This window comes from Papio anubis, chromosome 15, assembly GCF_008728515.1.
Source record: "Papio anubis isolate 15944 chromosome 15, Panubis1.0, whole genome shotgun sequence".
NCBI classification, from domain to species: domain Eukaryota; kingdom Metazoa; phylum Chordata; class Mammalia; order Primates; family Cercopithecidae; genus Papio; species Papio anubis.
Window position 1 is genome coordinate 44264012 of NC_044990.1, and position 22018 is coordinate 44286029.

The 22018-nt window shown below is 35.0% G+C and overlaps 1 protein-coding gene across 6 annotated transcripts in view; it reads right to left on the reverse strand.

The window, feature by feature from the left end:
- Nucleotides 1-1403: 1403 nt before the first annotated feature.
- Nucleotides 1404-22018, reverse strand: part of PCDH9 (protocadherin 9) — a 957408-nt gene continuing 936793 nt past the window's right edge. For all 6 annotated transcript variants that reach the window (XM_017951290.3, XM_017951287.3, XM_017951289.3 and 3 more), the window contains one exon: nucleotides 1404-3591. In XM_017951290.3, coding sequence (XP_017806779.1) covers nucleotides 3218-3591 — 374 coding nt within the window. In that variant the 3' untranslated portion in view covers nucleotides 1404-3217. The remainder of the gene's footprint in view (nucleotides 3592-22018) is intronic.

Sequence of the window (22018 nt, forward strand, 5' to 3'; positions counted from 1 at the left end):
TAAATACATATTTATGTTAGAGTATGTGTAGGAATGCTCATTCAAATAGGTCCTATTCAGGTTTATAAAGTTAATTTTTATATGTGCTCAAAAATTGCTAGTGTATACAATCATAATATTTGATAATTGCTATAAAATCATTTTATACATTTCATTTAGGTATGTTCTCTTAGGTAATGTAAATAACTTTTGTTTCCTGGTAAATGATGACTCTTATGTCCAATGTCAACAACATAAAGCAATATAGATGATACTTAAGGAACAGTCATTGCAAATGTATTATTTTATTTACTTGATGGGTAAATTCTTCAGTTTGGTGTGTGATGTTATTACTCTTAAAATTTCACAGAGCATATAACCAAATGCCTTCATAGGACTGGATATTGTTGTATTTATTAGAAGAAATATGGTAGGAATGGGAAAGGTGAGTGCCTTTTCAAAATTCCAGTCTATTCATGGCGAGAATATGAGCTTAGTTTCTCTTTACTCTTCAAGGCAGAGGGGAATGACTTACCTGATTGGTTAAAAAAAAAAAAAAAAAATAGACAAAGGAACGGTGCAGGCATGGATTTTAATTTCTGTTTTTCAGAATATCCTCTTTTCAGAATTCATTCCCTGTTTGTATCTTGGGGCAGTCTCTACCCCTGTGAGGGAAAGGAGAGTGGTGCTACAGTGTACCTCAGACTAGGGGATAGGTCTAGCTTATTAGGAATGAATGGTCAGGATGTCATATTCGGACAATGGTCCAGGCAAATAACTTTAACACTATGCCTCTGACTCCCAAATCCTCTTTCACAATCCTTCAAAATGCTCTAGGGCTTGAAGAGTCAGGCTTACTTACCTAGCCCAAAACTCCAGCATGAGTGAACATTGATGCAATTGCTCTAGGACGAGCATACACACATGGCATATGTTTGAGTGTGTCTTCTTATCCTTGATAGCTTTCTGTGCCTATTTTCCTAAACTGAAAGAAATACAGATGAAGTTTGTCTCTGGGTTTCAATCCATAATCCCAGAATGATCTTCTGCCTTGGTCAATGATGACATAAGTGACAGTTTATTCCATGAAGTCTTATTAAAGAGACAAAGAATCAAAAAATAACCTCACTAGTGCTACCAGCAAAGTTTCTGATTTGGGATTTCACTTTGATGAAACTTGCATGAATCTTGACCAGAAAGTGAGTGAACTTTCTCCGTGAATTTCCCTAAAAAATAGTTTTGAAGACCATTAGGGTAATTGAACACTTATCATGGTACTCACATTTTCAAAGAATAGGTACTAAATCCTAATGAATCTTCCTTAATTTCTAAATAAAAGTTAAATTTTATCCATATATATTTACCCAACAATTAGAAGTATAAATAACCAATTTGGATGTTGACTAAAAATTAACACACTACAATCAGGAATTCAGAACATTTATTGCAAGAGCTGAATAATTGTAAATAACGTAGAACTGGCAAAGCAGTAACAAGGATAATTGTTTAGATATTTATTCTGTCAAAATCATCAAACACCCCTCACAAACCGACAAAAATGTACTTCAATAAGCAATGCACCCCTACCCATTATTTTCCATTATACTGTGGAAAAATGTGAACTGCTATTTACAAAGTAATTTTATTTTTTGGTAAGAACAAATTAACTATCAGATTAGCAAACCTTTTTTTTTTAAATTTTTTGGGTTTTTTTTTTGTTTTTTTTACTTTTAAATTGATGGTGAACCGTGGTATTAAGATAACTTCCACTTCTTTCAATAAAGACATTTTGTTGCATGCTATTTATTTGTTTAAATCATCTGTCATGCCTTAACAAAAACCTCCTAAGAATGTTCGAATTTGGATTTGTTTGCACGTGCAACTGAGATCTTATTAACATTAGTTGTCACTTTGTTGGTTTGACCTAAGTGACAATATGCTGGTACCTGCCAGGCATTGACCAACTATGATAACAAACAGTTAAACAGCAATAATTAGAGATTTATCCCTTTATTTCCCCCAACTACCCTACCTGGAGAATGTTCTGTTACATCATGAAGGCACAACACATTAAATATTTTGTGGCTATGGTCTAATAACACTTGTGTTACAACAACATTATTGTATATGAGGATCAACACAAACTCTGCCATTTCAACAAAGTTGTAGACACACATTTGCCCAATTGAAACTATTTTAGAATAGTGATTTTTCTTCCATATATGCTAATTTTGATACATTAGTTTTGCATGAGTGACAAGTACAGGATATTATATCACTTTTGATGGATAACACTTTTCCATTACTCTCTCACTTAATGGTACTAATTAGATGATTTTGCTTTTGCCTACTTTGAAAACAAGGATGTAAAAAATAGGTTCTGAATTTCCAAGCTTTTGCAGAAGCCCTTTTTTGTATAGTTATCATTTTTTCTTTCATCTTTATTGTTTACAGAATTCCAGCATCATAAGCTATCATACAAGAAGCAAGATTTCAGAACCTTTTTTAAACACAAGTGTTTGAGATTCTTTGAACAATGTGTGTCAAGACAGACTACTAACGCAGAAACACCTCACTAAAAGAAACAACGAAAATAACAACAAAGAGATAAATAAAAAGGACAGAAGCAACCATAAAACACAGAATTATGCTACAACATTTTTAGGTGAACATTATAAGTACACAAAAGTTGTTAATAATAGCTTGCTTCTATTTACAAATACTTTAACACTGATTGACTTACAAGTGTCCACTAACGTTGTTAACAGCACGATAGGTTTAATGCTTATCTCTTTAAGTTTTGTTTGCAGTATAATGTCAAGTATAGCGGTCCCAGCACAAATCAATGACAAAAAAAACAAAAAAGCACAATTTTTTAACTGGGTATGTTTTTCAGTCACTCTAATCTATGAAACTTTCTTACTTTCCAAATGCATATTCTATTGTTCATAGCAGCAGTCCAGGGTCAAAATAAAATGCAATAATAAAAAAAATTTTGCACAATGGAGAGCTCTCTGGAGAGTTTAATCAATTCTAGTAAACAAGATTGCATGACTAGAACTATCTTCTCTCATATGTTGCAAAATATTGTATTCTCCATGGTGCTAACACAAAGTTATAAGTATCCCTGCTAGAAGGGGCATAGTTGTAGAGATCTATTGAATACATAAAGCTCTGACACACACGGTATTAGCATGTCTATTTAGATTAAAGTTATTAGGTCCCATATAGCCTTTTCTTAGAGTTGGTGCTCCTTAGGACTCTCAATAGCACCTCCTGCTTGCTTATAAGACTTCAGATTTGCCAGAGGAATGTCTGTCATGTGGCTGCCATTGTTGAAATGGCCTTCGTTGGAGCCATACTGCTTACGGTCATTGAACTGGTTCCTGTTGCTGTCTTCTTTCCAGGCCCTGGTCAGGGTGTGCCCATTCACAAGCTTGTCCTTCTTCACCCATTCTTTCTGGGGTACAAAGGTTGAGAGAGGAGATTTGGGGTGTTGATATGGACCCAAGCCAGGAGGCATCCAGCAATTATCAGAGTGACCCAAAACCAAGCACTCTTGAGTGCACATCTCTGTAGCTTCAGCTAATCCTCGGGGACCCAGAGGCCCATCTGCAGAAGACAAGAGGGAGAATATAAGAAAAGAAAGTGGTTAAGATTTTCAATTAAAATTATCTCTTAGAGAAAAAGTATGTTATTAGTGATCTTATTTTTTCATAAAGTCAAGCATATCTTTGAGTCAAGTCAAGCAACTCAAAGATATATTTCTCCATCTTTTAAAGATTAACACAAAAGGAATCAAATTTGTTATGGAGGTAAGATTGATCTATTAATATTTTCCTTCTTAATCCTTTATTTAGTTATTTAGATCCAAAGACACGGCTAGATAGATAAAAAGACAGAGATGGGTGAACAGATATAACCATGATGTATCATTTTTTATCAAGTCTTTGATAAAGGCATATAGATTATTACTGATTTATGTTCTAAGAAATCCCAGAAATAAACTCATATTTATGATAAATTATAAAAAGTAGAATAATTTTATGTGCAATATTAAAGAATATATAAATAATACAACTCCACTAAGTTAAAAAGCAAAATTACCACTTGAAACATAGCATCATTAAAAATAAATACTCTAAATGGTTATATAAAATATTGTTTTTTTCTACATAAACACATTATTTTTATATGAAAATATCTTGCCACATTTTTGAAAAGTGAAATACTCATTTTGAAGAATAGCTATTGTATCTTACTAATGATACACCTGGTCAGCTGCAAACATTCTGAAATCCAAGTAAAGAAGAAGCCATTTGCATCCGGATAGTGTTTGGTTCCTCTGAGCTTAACTATTTTCTAAATTTCTAAGGTATAAAACTGAAGCTAAATTACAAATTGAATCACATGGAGTCTAACATTCAGGGGAAAGAAAGTGATCACAGAATTTATCTTCTACTTTTTTACCAGCAGGTTAGAACATACATTTAAACCAGGATTTAAAAAGTAAACTATTTTATGATTGTTTAAAATAGAAATCAGCCCTTTACTAAAAAACAACATAAGCCAAATGGTTAAGAAATAAATTGGGTTTCTTTGTTGCTGTTGTCTTACCCCCCTTGATTAAACAGCCACGTGATAGATAAATGATAGCTTGGAAATTAGGAATTGATTTTACGAATGAAGTTAAGTGGATAGGCAAGAATGCCTGAGGCATAAAGCATTTTCAAAAGCAGAGAGTCATCAGAAAAAAAAGCAGAAAATAAAGTAAAGAAAACATACCTGCAAGTTTGCTTACTCATCAATTTAAATCGCTCAATAATTGGAATGTAGGTCTTTGATAAAATCCAAGTTAGCACAACTAATATTTTTAAATGTCCAATAATTGTGAGCTTTCTATTTGCCTTAATAATATTCTAATTATTTCTTGCATGTGAAAAAAAAAATTCCCACTGAGACAGGCAACAGTTGATGGCAAACACCAGAGACAGCAAACCACAGGCAATATCAAAATAGATACTGAATGTACCTTTCCTGGGTATGATGCATACTACTAGGGTGATGGGTGCACTAAAATCTCAGACCGCACCACTATATAATCATCCACGTAACCAAAAACCACTTGTACCTGAAAAGCTATTGAAATAAAAAAAAAAAAAACTTGTTTAAAAACAGAACAGATACTAGATGTGAAAAAAGTGGCTGAAATGCACTATTTCATATAAACTCAAACTTCAGCGATTTTTTTTTTATATCTAAAAGTCTTCTTTTTAGAATAACCTTAAAATTACTTCCCATCTGAACCATATTCCCAATCCCCTCAAAAGCAAACAGTTTTATTTTGTTTAAACACATATTCATTACTTAAAACTTTTCCTCTCACATACCTCCAATGATTACTTACTTTTTCTGGATATTTAATTTAAACTTCTCTATGAGCCTTTCTTTGCCCTCTACAATCTGGCCACATTTTAAAAGTTCAAACTAATTTCTCACTTCTAGACTCCCTTAGGTGTACTCAGTGACTGCATTCACAGAGCTAACACATTTTGCTTAAACCAATCCATGCTCCCTGCATTAGGATCACAGGCTTAGAAGATGTTTTTTGCCAGGCCTGTTTTCATTTAATTACTGATCTCTTCAAGGGTCAGTTTATGTCCCACACACCAAAAGCAAGCTTCCATAACTGTACCAATTCATGCTTCATATGCACCTTGATTTCCACAGAACTTTCTTTATTGATGAATAACAAATTTCCTACTTGAGCTCCCTCAACTCTTACCTTAATTCCATTTTTGTCTTTTGGAGGGGGTTCGGTACATTTGCAAGTTTCGATTTTAACTTCCTCCCAACTAGATTGAAAATTGATGGGGAAAAAAAAAAAAAAAAACCGGCACATCGGTCTTCTGATTCCTCATAGTGCTAAACAATAGTAGTGCTCTACGAACAATGTTAATTGTTAATTAAACTTTTATGAGGTTGAAAATGTTCTGAGGATTATTAAAGATATCCCCTGCTTAAAGGCAGACCTAAAGTAATTATAATAGAAGGTGCTGATTTCACAAATCTTACACCAAATGCTTCCTCAACAGCAAATTCCTTTGCCTAGTAATACTTTGTGACAGTTTATAAATGAATAATTTAACTTATCTGTTAAATATATTTACTCCTTTCTAAACATCAATGGAGTTAATCACCAATTTGATGTGTAACATACCTTGAAGCCTATAAGCAAACTTTTAATCTTTACATTTCCAGCATCATTAATAAGTTTTTTATTGTTAAAATCTCCAAAGGGAAAAAAATTACCAGCTACCTCAGAAATGTCACCACATCAGGGTTTTATTAAGCTCATCAGAAATGAGAGGATGTGCAAGGCTATTTTAAAATTAGCCTTATGCAACACACCCTGCCATCTTATTAATTTAAGACATATCACCTAAAGATTGAGAATGTGTTGTGTGTGTGTGTTTATAAGAATATGTATACCTTAGATTTTCAGCATTGAGTGACACATTTTAACAAATAGAATTTATCCTTTTAAGAAATATTTACAACGAATAACATATATTTATTCCAGAAACATTTACTGAGCATGTACTATGTGCTGGCACTGTGATCGGCACCAGAGCTACAGCCTTGACAAAAACAGATGTCAACACTGTCCTCATGGAGCTGGGAGCTATTCTGGGAAACAAATAATTGGCTTAAGAGCAGTGATCTGAGAGGGAAGTAAAAGTGTCATTAAAATGAGCTGAGGGCCATTAACTGTTCTGGGAAGGTTTTTCTCTTTATGACTTAACCAACAGACTTTGTTTCAAGGTACATCATTTCTTCTTCAATTTCTTTAGACTTTTTTTACGTAATTGACATTAAGACATTTACAGTTAAAATTTTTATGCACAAAATCTTTAACTTGCAAAACATGAGTTTGTTTTCATTAAATAATATTAATTGTTCTTTGTGCATTGTACTTCCCATGATTCATTCCTGTAAGTAGACTTGAAGGATTTTGATAAAGTCTATAAATAAATTTATAGAAGTTTTGTAGATTTATAAGTAAGTCTTTCAGATAACTGGTTGCTGTAAAAATTTTAAAGATCTATCCTCAGGCCAGCCACACACAGTGGGACTCTAGATGAAAGGCAGAAGTTTTTTGTTAGAGCTCTAAATGGGAGAAGCCTGTCAGGCAGAGCCATACAAGGGACTAAATCTGGGAATAAGGTAACAACAAACTGGAGCTCTAGGGGACAGTTTATGTATGAAAAACTGACTAGGGTTAGCTAGGGTTTTAGGGCTCTCTGAGGACTGGCTAATTTGAGTAATTTCTCAAGAACCAGGTCAAAACAGCAATGTCAAATTATCTAATATCAAAGCATTTGCTTAGGGAGGTTGCTTAGTGACTCAGAAGTGTGAGATCACTAGAAGAGAAGTAGAGGAATATGGATTTAGCTGCTCAAAAGGGGGAAACTGACCAGTCTCTAGACAGGGGCTCAAAACTGAGCCAAGACAGCAAACAATAAAACAAAATAAAACGTATATACATCAATCAATCCATCAACAATCTACTTATCTGCTGAGTGTCATTATAGTATGAGCTGTATTGTTGGAAAATATAATTTGCTTTATGCTTTAAAAATTTTTATTTTTAATTTTTCTGTTACATGGTAGGTATATGTATTTATAGGGTACTTACTTTATGTTTTGGTAAGTTTTTATTTTGGGACAAGACATTAAATAAGAAAAAGTTTAATTTTTTTCTTTGGGCCTCTATGTAATTCCCAGTGATTGCTGTGATATTAAGGACAAAACAAAACAAAACAAAAAACAAAAGCCCAGTGAGTTTTATCTTGGGAAAATAGCAATGCTTCCGTGTTTTCCTCCTTAAAGTCAGTGTTGTAAATTGGTAAAAAGAAAAAGTAAGTATTTTTTCAAAATTCTGTGATGAATTATTAAAGGGAATACATTCATTCTAATGGTCTCCTAAGTCAGTCCCTGCCCCATACATGTTTATAATCTGATATATGCTAATAACTCCCTAGTTTCTAACTCATTTTTCTCATTTTAGAAGTACTGAGTTTTTTATGCTTTTAAAAAGGAGAAAAACATTGTTTTAAAAATGTTGTCAAATACTGAAATTTTCCAAAATATGGTCAAATGTAATCTATAGTTCTCCATCAATATATAGCATTTTAAATCTCAGATGTTTGCTAATACTGCATAAATTATATGCACTAAACTATAATCCTTTTTCTTTGATATATTTTTATTATTACTTTACGTAACTGTATTAATTGATGAATAATATTTGTTTTTCATTCATACAGTCTCTCAAATATTTATTGAAACCTAACATGCATCATAGGTATCATTGTACTGGATTCTTATTAGATGTTTTGAGCTTTTGTTTGTGTGTGAGTGTGGTGTGTTTGTGCATGTGTAATCATGTGCATATGTGTTTTTTATTGTTTCTCTATTTTTTTCATAAATTTTATAATGTACTATTTGTGCTATGTCATAAAATATATGTGTAGAATCCTGATCAGAATTCCAAACTACTTATAAATACTTCCTATAATTTTATCATTACACCAGTTTATTTCCTTTCTTTTAAAATAATTAAAATCATCTATCATAAATTTTTTAAACACTGAAACATTTATTCATTTTTTTAACTCAAATTCTTTGTTGCTTTGCACAATCTCAATGTCTGAGTTTGGTTATCTGTGGTTAGGGTATGTGTAAAATCGCAAGTGCAGATAACACTGTGCAAGCCATCTGTCTCTGCATTTAAATTTTGAAAGCAAAGACAAAAGCACATAATGAAAAGCTTCTGGAAAGTTGTTTCAGATAATGTTTAGGTCAGGTCTCAAAGTTCATCTTCACACTACTCACCTTCTTGTTAAAAAACAAATAAAATATTTTTCAAAGTTTTAGGCATTAGCAGCTCTCAGAAAGGTGCCTGAATTACTAACTTTAAAAGATACAAGTTTAAAATGTAAAACAATCCAAGTTAATGGAACTCCACCTATACTTAAGTAGTAGGATACTGCAGTGGTTTTTGATGTCATTTTACTATAACTGGAAGCAGAACAGTTACTTCATTAATTCACTGCTGTAATTAAGGAGTAGCTTCTGGCCTGTTGACCACCTACATTTCAATCTCATTATTTGAAACCCTTTAATACCAAAGCTAGAAACTGGCATTTTTTAAAAAAAAACTATGGGACTTTTTATATTCCTGGCTAGTTTTCATACTGTATGAAATTTTGATCTTTTCTATTAATAAATTTTTCTTATAATTTTTACTGGTAGGTAAAATAAGTTTAAACAGACTGCCAAAATTGATTTGTAAAATAAACAAGTCATTTTCATATGATTTAGGATCAAATTCATCACATCTCACTCTGTTTTTCATTTTGTTCAATTTTTATTATAGGCAAATTCCTCTTCCATTCAATACACATCTGACTGTCACGTTATAATATTATTTCTGTAGTAAGAACATATATTGCTATTTTTGTGTAAAACGTTTGTTCGTAAGTTCCAATTTTGCTGTACTTCTCCTTTATACTATCATGGGTGTCTATTGTGCAAAGACTTGTGCACCCCAAACACTTTAATGTGAAAGATGCATTCCACTGATTTGGATTTGCTAAAGCAATTTCCCTGATATTTAGGCATAGTGATGTTTTAAAGAAATTTCCTTTTTATGTAAACTTTTACTCTGTAATTTTGCTTTGTACTTACAGCTATTAATATGCTCAGCAAAATCTTAATCTTCATACTTGCTCCTTGCCTTAACCAATATTTCTATAATAAAATTTCAGGGAAAAAAATATTCTCATTCATTCATTTGAAGTTAATTTTAGTGTCTCCAGAATACTAACACAACAAAATTTAGTATTTTTACTAGCTCATTTTATCACTCAATTTATTTCTCTCTCTCTCTGTGTTGTTGCGGGAAGTCAGGGACCCCGAACAGGTGGACCAGCTGAAGCCATGGCAGAAGAACATAAATTGTGAAGATTTCATGGACATTTATTAGTCCCCCAAATTAATACTTTTATAATTTCTTATGTCTGTCTTTACTGCGATCTCTGAACATAGATTGTGAAGATTACATGGACACTCATCACTTCCCCAATCAATACCCTTGTGATTTCCTATGCCTGTCTTTACTTTAATCCCTTAATCCCATCCTCTTTGTAAGCTGAGGATGTATGTCGCCTCGGGACCCTGTGATGATTGCATTAACTGCACAAATTGTTTGTAGAGCATGTGTGTTTGAACAATATGAAATTTGGGCACATTGTAAAAAGAACAGGATAACAGCAATGTTCAGGGAACAAGGAAGATAACTTTAAACTCTGACTGCCGATGAGCCAGGCAGAACAGAGCCATATTTCTCTTCTTTCAAAAGCAAATAGGAGAAATATCACTGAATTCTTTTTCTTAGCAAGGAACATCCCTGAGAAAGAGAATGTGCCCCTGAGGGTAGGACTCTAAAATGGCTGCTTTGGGGGTGGCTGTCTTTTACAGTAGAAGACAAAGGGATGAAATAAGCCCTGGTCTCCTGTAGCGCTCCCAGGCTTATTAGGATGAGGAAATTCCCACCTAATAAATTTTGGTCAGACCGGTTGTCTGCTCTCAGACCCTGTCTCCTGATAAGATGTTATCAATGACAATGCGTGCCCAAAACTTCATTAGAAATTTTAATTTCCCTCCATCCTGTGGTCTGTGATCTCACCCTGACTCCATTTGCTTTGTGATATTTTATTACCTTGTGAAGTATGTGATCTCTGTGACCCACACCCTATTCATACACTCCCTCCCCTTTTAAAAATCACTAATAAAAACTTGCTGGTTTTATGGCTCAGGGAGCATCACGGCACCTGCCGATGTGTGACGTCTCCCCCAGACACTCAGCTTTAAAATTTCTCTCTTTTGTACTCTTTCCCCTTATTTCTTGGACCAGCCAACATTTAGGGAAATAGAAAAGAACCTACATGAAATATGGGAGGTGAATTTCCCCAGATAGTGTGCATGTTATTTGTTTATTTTTTTTGAGACAATGTGTACCCACATAACATTTTTTTTGTGGATTACCTTGAATAGAAAGCTGAAACTATAGGTTTATGTAAATCTGGAGGGACCTGAAAGAAATGTCAGAGGCAAGTTTACTTGATAGACACCCTAATATCCACTATTCTGTCCTACATTCTATATTTATTGAACAGTTGCTATTAAAAATAAAATCCATTAATTTGACTCAAATCTAAACATGGTAAAATTAATTTCAAATATGAAAGTTGGCATGAAAACCAGGAAATAGTTCATCGCTGCCCTTGTGCCCTTTGGAGACTGTATTACTATTTCAGACCATTTTATTCTATGCCCACTTTATTCTATGCCCAATCAATACTTTTAAATGAATGCCATACAATAACAAATAGTTGTTTAGTTATTACTCTGCTCTTGTTGTTCAGAAAACCAGTCAGAGGGTGTGAATCTCATTGCCATTGTATTCAGATTTTATATGAAATCATATACAATAGTTATGCGAGCAGTTCAAATCCAAAGGTAAATGTGACAAATTTGTGTGTACTTTGGGGAGAAATGCTTTCCATTCATTTATTCAATAATTTCTGATTTAGCTTATGTTAAATTCAAAAGACTATTGTATAGAATATCTAAAGTCAGAATCAATAGGAAAATCTCAAGACACAAGATCATTATAGACAGACAAACAAATAAATAGATTTTAGCACTAGTTGAATGATGAATTGCTATGGACTTTGAGAAAGTAAGCATAGACTCCGTAGCTCCCAGTCTCTTATCTATAAATTGAGAGGATAAAAAGGCTCGATTTTGATGCATGCCCTCTATACATTCTTTTATTCCTTAATTAAATATCATTGTGGTTTGTCATTGATATAACGTGATAATCAAACTTTTCAATGCTACTTCATTTCAGTAAAAAAAAAAGCCCAAAAGAGAGCAAAGAAATGATAAATCTATTGTTCAGATAGATTAGGATAGGCATGGTGGCTCATGCCTGTAATCCCAGCACTTCGAGAAAAGCGTGGACAATATGGTGAAACACTAGCTCTATAAAAAATTCAAACATTAGCCAGGCATGGTGGTATGCGCCTGTGGTGCCAGCAACTCAGGGGAACTAAGGTGGAAATATTGCTTGAGCTGAGAGACTGAGGCTGCAGTGAGTGGTGATTGCAACACTGCACTCTAGCCTGGGAGATAGAGTGTGACTCTGTCTCAAAAAAAAAAAAAAAAAAAAAAATTACTCTAGTACTGAGGTCACATTTAGATTTTTGAGTGTGAAATTATATTGTGAATAACTACATTTTAAAATCTAAATAAAAATATAGTGGCTCTATCAGAGTTAGATCTGCATTTGTGAATGCATCTACAGTAACCTTGAGAAACAAACACATGTGAATCCACACCACCAGGATTTGACAAAACCTCTGGTTAACAAGTAAACAAGGATTAAACGTTTTACACGTTTCTCATACAGATTTCTTCCTTGGTCACAGATGAAAAGTCAACATTTGCAGATGGAGACAGTCCAAATACAATAACACATGGCCATGCCAAGCAGCGGATTCCCGGCCAGAGAGGATATTGCTATTTGAACAGACTTTAGGGCTCACAAAGAATGAAGAGCACTTCCTTGTACATCTTCAGCCTTCTTCTGCAGGGCATGAAAATCAGCTGCCTTTTTCTCATCTGCTAAAGCTAATTGCTGTAAAGAAAAGCTTCTCTGATGATTTTATGTGTTCTCTGTTAGTATTTTACATTGCAATTCATTGAATGACAATAGTCCAAAGAGACAGACCTTCATTATTCAAACTAACTTTCAATTTTCAACCAAATTGCTTGATGTGAAACATTGTATTTACTTTATTGCAGATCATATTTACTTTCTTCTATAGTTCATTTCTTGTATTAGTATTTCATGTTTTTTGTTTCAAAAATTCATTCATATACTGCTATCTCCTGAATTACTCTCCATTTCTTGCAATTTGCATTGTTTCTCAGACAAACTTGGTAAATCTTATTTGATGTGAAACACATTTTAAAGTGCAGATCTAAGGTGTTAAGCAGTGAAGTAATACTTTAGAGATTAATTTTCAGACTGTAGTCCAAGTGAAAAATAAGCCACTTACATCACATTTTGTCCCCTTTAAAAAATGTTGCAATTGCTGGCCTGAATACAGGTAATATACAATGGTAGCACACAATGTTATGAAGCAATTTGCCTTTATACAACTCCACTGTTTCCTATATTGCAGGGATATTTAATCACATGAGAACAGGAAAAACTGATGATGTTCATTTTCATGCCTGTGGTCTCTGACAGTTTTTACCCAGGACACTAATAATACAACTTCAACATTTTTCTTTCCTAGTCTCTGGGTTAGAGTTTCTACTTCTCACAATCATCAGAGGCGATAGAGACTTGCCCCAAGTGATTTTAAGCATTGGACAAATGGGGGAAAATACTTTGCTAAATTAATAAGGATTTAAAGACATAATAATTTGTATACTTTAAAATATGTCTGAAAGATTGTATTTTAAATGGAATAAAACATCAGATATGGTCCATGTGATCTGTAGGTGTATATGTGTGTATTTACACCTGGATTGTCTTACCATCACTTTAAATTAACATATCACAGCTTAGTGCTTCTCAAATGTTAATATGTATATGAGTCACCTAGGAAAATCATTAAAATGCAGATTCCAATTCAGTAAATCTGATCGGGTCCTGAGTTCCTGCATTTCTAACAGTTCCTTAAGTGATTTTGCTGATGGTGTTCAAGAATCACACTTTGAGATGCAAGACATTTAGAACTTACCTGTCTGCATTCGCTCCTTTCCTAGTGGTCTAAATTAATAACATTTTCAGGCATCGTCTTGTATTAGAGTTCACCAGAGAGTTTTAAGCACATAAATTGTTCTCATCAACAAATTCTAAATCGGTAGGTTTGCCAATTCTCCTAATCCCCCAAGTCACATTCTCCTAGTTTCCTAATCCATCACTTGCCTTCCTGTTCAGTGTCCTTTGATGGGTACCACACCCTTGTCAGATCCCGAAATGTTAGAATGCTCAGAGCACTTTATCTGCACTTCACTCATGTGAGTGCATGTAATCACTTGGTCTTGCACAACAGGCATGTGCAATCACTGGCTAATTTTTGTATTTTTAGTAGAGAGGGGGTTTTGCCATGTTGGCCAGACTGGCCCCGACCTCCTGATCTCAATTAATCCAACCTCCTTGGCCACCCAAAGTGCTGGGACTACAGGTGCCAGCCACTGTCCAGCCCTCTAGCTTTGTTTTTCTTGATAGCACTCATCACTACCTCTCACAATATATTTATTTGTTAATGGTCTATCTCTCACACTAGAATATAAGCACAATGATGTCACATACTTTGCTTTTTCATACATCTATGTAGCTATGAAACAACATCTCTTACTATGGCCTGGCACATGGCAGATAATTACTAGATATATTTGAAGAAAAAAAAAAAGTTCGTGCTGAGCCTTAGATTGGTGAGCCAACAAAGAAACTGCATGTAAGACATTATGTGGCAAATAATTTTCATCAAGAAAATAGTAAATAACAGGGACACCTCTAACCTGTACATGAGAAACTTTGGTAAGAATTTATAGCATAATATTTTTAATAATATTTGGAAATGTCCAAATGAAATTAACAAAGGCAAAATAGCTGCATTCAGATCACTTATATCCCAGCTATTTTAGAGTTAAAGGAACTGGGAAATCCCCAAAGTAAAATATAATTAGGTTGTTCCTTGTATCCCACCTATCCATTTAATCATAATTCCTTTAACCATCAGCGCTTTTAGATGTCTTCAGAAATCCAGATTCACAGGATACATAACAAAACATTTCCTTAAAGCCTAAAGACACTAATATAATTATTAGTAATTATTCTGAGACAGAGCTCTAATGTGATGTAGATAACAGTGCAGAATTTAGTCCTTTGAAACAGGTATATTCAAGGAAGTGGGAGGATATTTAAGAAAAAAAGATGATTAGCAAATTTATTGAAAACTTAAAAGTAGTTTAGATTTTCTATAACTATATTGGCTTACAATGATAAGGGATGCAATTACTTTTCACAAAGTTTAGGGGGAAAAGGTGACTTTTTAAAAGGCTAATATGTCATTTTAGTGTACCTATAGAATACCATTGTGAAATACATTGCTTAAACTCAGCTGTATATAAAGAAGAACTACTCTAAAATGGGAAGAAATAAAATGTTACATTTTGAAAGAATCTCCTAAGGGAACTGTTGAAAATGCCATTACTCCATTATTGAAAATGGCCTGTAAAATAGAGTTTGTAGAGAGAAATCTTGCCCTCTCAGGGTGATACATAGGAGGATTACGTTTTTCAATCTAAAATGTATGTTTATCTCTGAACACACCTTGCAAATCCAGGGAAATTACTTCATTAATATGGGTTCTTGAAAGGTAAATTTCTCTCTTAAAATAATAAATATTGCATTTGAATTTTATAATATCTATATACATTTTGCAGAGATTTTCCTGCAATCGTTTCTGCTCTGTTTATTGCCAATCATCAACTGCTATTTTTTGACAAAAGAAGAGAAATTGTGTCTCTTATACTTTAGTTACTATTTTATTAGTAGTTTGAGGATCAGTCCCAAATATTCAATAGATACAATGTTGCGATATTTATCACAGACAAACCATTGTCATCACACTTTTATATAAGGCATGAATCATTTATCATGTTTCTGAAATGTAAAAATTTTGTTGCCACATCAATATGCTTTTCAATAATCTTTAAAAAATCTCTCAATATGAAGATGAAATTTGCATTCAAAATTTTAGGAAAGCCTGCATTACCCCCAGAATAAAATGTCTTAGTTAATGTAAGGGAACAAAGTGGAGGCAGAAGGAGAAATTTCCATGAAGTCCTGTATCTAGAAGAAAACAGTCTTGGTGCACAAATAGACCTTGTCTTCTGAAGGGTTATCTTTTTGCATGTTCTGGGTTGTTTCCAATAATTTCTTCTGAAAAGTTATGGTTAATCACATTTGCTTTCCATCTAGATTTGCTTTCCCTTAACAATTAAATATGTTATTATTATTTTCCAAACTGTCCTATTAAAATTACCCATCTTCTTGATATAATAACTGGTGGTGACTTATCTGATAAGTTTATTAATATTACAGTGTTATTGACCAAAAGGCCATCATTCTCTGGAAGGATATCTACACTTCAGGAAGAGTGTATTAGTCTGTTTTCACACTGATATAAAGAACTGCCCGAGACTGGGTAATTTATAAAGGAAAGAAGTTTAATTGACTCACAGATCTGCATGGCTGGGAGGTCTCAGGAAACTCCCATCATGGTGGAAGACAAAGGGAAGCAAGGACCTCCTTCACAAGGCGGCAGGAGAGAGAAAGTGTGTGTAGGAGGAAATGTCAAACACTTATGAAACCATGAAATCTCTTGAAAACTCACTATCATGGCAACAGCATGGGGAAAACTGCCCCATGAACCAATCACTTTCCTTCCTTCCTCGACACGTGAGGATTACAATTTGAGATGAGATTTGGGTGGGGACTCAGAGCCAAACCATAGCAAAGAGCCTTATAAAATTTGCTTTAATCCAAATGCATGGGTTCTTGAAGCACAGTGGCAGATGAATTTGACTCTGTGGTAGACAAGGCTTTGATGCATTTATGAAATCACAATGTGAAAGCATGACTCCTCCCTGTGAGGTGACATGGCTTGAGCATCTTTCAGTGTGCTGGCATAAAAGAAATGGCACTGAAAGATATTAATCCAAAAGAGTTTATTGAAGGACGTTTTATGGCATGTGGGATGGTGAAATTAAACTAATAAGGATTTAGTAAGGGAGACAAGGACCTAAGAAAGTAGGAAACTATCATTACCCCTAGGCCTGAAGGGGTAAGAGGAGGGTGAGATGTGTCTAGAATCTACAAAGAGCTATGGAGGATTCAAAAGAATCTATTCAAGACAGCAGAGAATGAAGAAACAAAATAACTTGTAATATAAAACTCAAAAGCAAATGTGGAAAAATTTTGTTTTTGCTAATTTGAGATTCACGTGGTATAAGATCATTACACGTTCTTCAAGATAACCTTACAAATTATAATCCAAACTGTGAAGACATAAATGGTCTAAACATAATTCCAAATTCCTTTGTCATCATTCACCATTAATGCTGATGGGCACAATCAACTTACAAGCAATGCTGCCTTTTACCTATAGGTAATATGCAAGCCAATTACTAAGATAATGAGTCAAAATAAAAAATATAAAACTTACAGTATCCTTGTGAGTTGATGAAAAGTGAGCTAGTGAAAATGAAATATTCTATTGTCTTTAATATTTTAGTAAAATTTTTTGAAATGTGCTTTATATATTTAACAAACACTGGGGCATTTTGCAGCATGGAACATTATAAAATAACTAATCTAGTTTTGTATTCATTGGAAGAAAAACTTTATGCTGAATTTATAAATCGTAGTCAATATGTCTTTTTGATTTCATGCTGTAAAGTATGTTAAGATATGTAATTCCTTTTTTAAATTTATTTTATTTTTTATTATTATTATACTTTAAGGTCTAGGGTACATGTGCATAACGTGCAGGTTTGTTACATATATATACTTGTGCCATGTTGCTGTGCTGCACCATCAACTCGTCAGCACCCATCTACTCGTCATTTACACATCAGGTATAACTCTGTGCAATCCCTCCCCCTCCCGCTCCCCATGATAGGCCCCGGTGTGTGATGTTTCCCTTCTCGAGTCCAAGTGATCTCATTGTTCACTTCCACATATGAGTGAGAACATCACGATTGTTTGGTTTTCTGTTCTTGTGATAGTTTGCTAAGAATGATGGTGGTTTCCAGTTGCATCCATGGCCCCACAAAGGGACAAACTCATCTTTTTTTATGGCTGCATGGTATTCCATGTGGTGTATATGTGCCACATTATCTTAATCAGTCTGTCACTGATGGACGGGTTGATTCAAGTCTTTGCTATTGTGAATAGTGCCGCAATAAACATACATGTGCATGTGTCTTTATAGCAGCATGATTTATAATCCTTTGAATACCCAGTAATGGGATGGATGGGTCATATGGTACATCTAGTTCTAGATCCTTGAAGAATCGCCATACTGTTTTCCATAATGGTTGAACTGGTTTACAATCCACCAACAGTGTAAAAGTGTTCCTATTTCTCCACATCCTCTCCAGCACCTGTTGTTTCCTGACTTTTAATGATCGCCATTCTAACTGGTGTGAGATGGTATCTCATTGTGGTTTTGATTTGCATTTCTCTGATGGCCAGTGATGATGGGCATTTTTTTCATATGTCTGTTGGCTGTATGAATGTCTTCTTTTTGAGAAATGTCTGGTGTATCCTTTGCCCACTTTTTGATGGGGTTGTTTGTTTGTTTCTTCTAAATTTGTTTGAGGTCTTTTGTAGGCTCTGGATATTAGCCCTTTGTCTGATGAGTAGATTGCAAAATTTTCTCCCATTGTAGGTTGCCTGTTCACTCTGATGGTAGAACAACTTTTAACGTGCAGAAGCTCTTTAGTTTAATGAGATCCCCATTTGTCAATTTTGGCTTTGCTGCTGTTGCTTTTGGTGTTTTAGATATGAAGTCTTGGCCCATGCCTATGTCTGAATGGTACTACCTAGGTTTTCCTCTAGGGTTTTATGGTATTAGGTCTAACATTTAAGTCTCTAATCCATCTTGAATTAATTTTCTATAAGGAGTAAGGAAAGGATCAGTTTCAGCTTTCTACTTATGGCTAGCCAATTTTTCCCAGCACCATTTATTAAATGAGATCCTTTCCCCATTTTGCTGTTTTCTCTCAGGTTTGTCAAAGATCAGATGGCTGTAGATGTGTGGTATTATTTCTGAGGACTCTGTTCTGTTCCATTGGTCTAGATCTCTGTTTTGTTACCAGTACCATGCTGTTTTGGTTACTGTAGCCTTGTAGTATAGTTTGAAGTCAGGTAGCGTGATGCCTCCAGCTTTGTTCTAACGACTTAGGATTGTCTTGGAGATGCGGGCTCTTTTTGGTTCCATGTATGAACTTTAAAGCAGTTTTTCCAATTCTGTGAAGAAACTCATTGGTAGCTTGATGGGGATGGCATTGAATCTATATAAGTAACCTTGGGCAGTATGGACATTTTCACGATATTGATTCTTCCTATCCATGAGCATGGTATGTTCTTCCATTTGTTTGTGTCCTCTTTTATTTCACTGAGCAGTGATTTGTAGTTCTCCTTGAGGGTCCTTTACATCCCTTGTAAGTTGGATTCCCTAGGTATTTTATTCTCTTTGAAGCAATAGTGAATGGAAGTTCATTCATGATTTGGCTCTCTGTTTGTCTGTGGTGTATACGAATGCTTGTGATTTTTGCACATTAATTTTGTATCTGAGACTTTGCTGAAGTTGCTTATCAGCTTAAGGAGATTTTGGGCTGAGACAATGGGATTTTCTAAATATACAATCATGCAAACAGGGTCTGGAGTGGACCTCAAGCAATCTCAAGCAGACCTACAGCTGAGGGTCCTGACTGTTAGAAGGAAAACTATCAAACAGGAAAGAAGACACCTACAACAAACCCCATCCATTGCGATCATCATCATCATCAAGACCAGCGGCGAATAAGAAAAACCACAAAGATGGGGAAAAGCAGGGCAGAAAAGCTGGAAATTCAAAAATAAGAGTGTATCTCCCGGCAGGCGCAGCTCATGCGCCAACAACGGATCAAAGCTGGACGGGAGAATAACTTTGAGCATGAGAGGCTTCCGTCATCAACTTCTCAGAGCTAAAGGAGAATTACGTGCAGTGCAAAGAAACTAAAATCTTGAAAAAAGTGGAAAAGAATTGATGGCTAAAATGAGTGAAAATGCAGAGAAGGTCATAAACGAAATGAAAGAGATGAAAACCATGACACAAGAAATATGTGACAAATGCACAAGCTTCAGTAACCGACTCGATCAACTGGAAGAAACAGTATCAGCAATTGAGGGATCAATGAGCGAAATGAAGCGAGAGAAGAAAACAAAGAAAAAGAAATGAACAAAGCCTGCAAGAAGTATGGGATTATGTAAAAAGACCAATCTACGTCTGATTAGGGTGCCTGAAAGTGAGGGGAAAATGGAACCAAGTTGGAAAGAAACGCTGGGATATCATCAGGAGAACTACAACCTAGTAGAGACGAGGCCAACATTCAAATCCAGGAAATACAGAGAACCACAAAGATACTCCTCCCGAGGAAAACCAACTCAAGACACATAATTGCCAGATTCACGAAGTTGAAATGAAGAGTAGGGCAATAGCAGAGAGGTCGGGTTTACCCACAAAGGGAAGCCCATCAGACTCACAGCAGATCTCGGCAGAAACTCAAAACCAGAAGAGAGTGGGGCCAATATTCAACATTCTTAAAAAGAAAAGTGCACAACCCATAATTTCATATCCAGCCAAACTAAGTTTCATCACTGAAGGAGAAATAAAATCCTTTACAGATAAGCAAATGTAGAGATTTTGTCACCACTAGGCCTGCCTTACAAGAGACCTGAAGGAAGCACTCAACATGGAAAGGAACAGCCAGTACCAGCCATTGCAAAACATGCCAAAATGTAAAGACCATTTAGGCTAGGAAGAGCTGCATCAACTAACAGGCAAAAATAACCAGTTAATATCCTTAATGGCAGATCAAGTTTCACACATGACAATATTAACCAAATAATAAATGGACCTATATGGTCCAATTGTAAAGGCCTGAACTGGCAAACTGGATAAAGTCAAAGACCATCAGTCTGCTGAGTCAGGGAGACCCATCTCACACGCAGAGACATACATAGGCTCAAAATAGAGGGATGGAGGGAGATTTATCAAGAAATGGAGAACAAAAAGCAGGGGTTGCAATACTGGTCTCTGAAACGGGCTTTAAACCATCAAGATCAAAAGAGACAAAGAAGGCATTACGTAATGGTAAAAGGATCAATTCAACAGGAAGAGCTAACTATCTAAATATATATGCACCCAATACAGGAGCACCCAGATTCATAAAGCAAGTCCTTAGAGACTTACAAAGAGACTTAGACTCCATACAATAATAATGGGGAGACTTCAACCTCCACTGTCAACATTAGACAGATCCAACGAGACAGAAAGTTAACAAGGATATCCAGGTGAACTCATCTCTGCAGCAAGCAGACCTAATGAACATCATGGAACTCTCCACCCCAAATCAACAGAATATACATTCTTCTCAGCACCACATCGCACTTATTCCAAAATTGACCACATAATTGGAAGTAAATAACTCCTCAGCAAATGTACCAAGAACAGAAATTACTTATAACAAACTGTCTCTCAGACCACAGTGCAATCAAAGTGAGAACTCAGGACTAGAAACTCAATCCAAACCGCTCAACTGCATTGGAAACTGAACAACCTGCTCCTGAATGACTACTGGGTACATAACGAAATGAGAGGCAGAAATAAGATGTTCTTTAAAGAACCAATGAGAACAAAGATACAACATACCAGAATCTCTGGGACACATTTAAAAGCAGTGTGTGAGGAAATTGATAGCACTAAATGTCCACAAGAGAAAGCAGGAAAGGTCAGAGTGACATTCTAACATCACAATTAAAGAACTAGAATCAAGAACAAGCGCGTTCCAAAAGCTAGCAGAGCAGAAGCCTTCAAGATGAGAACAGGGCGGAAGGAGATAGAGACACAAAAAACCCTCAAAAATCAATGAATCTGGGAGTTGGTTTTTGAAAAGATCAACAAAAATTGACAGACTGGCTAGCAAGACTAATAAAAAGAAAAGAAAAGTAAAGAGAAAGAATCAAATAGGCGCCAATAAAATGATAGGGGATATCACCACCGACCCCACAAATACAAACTACCATCAAGAATACTATAAACACCTCTACATGAAA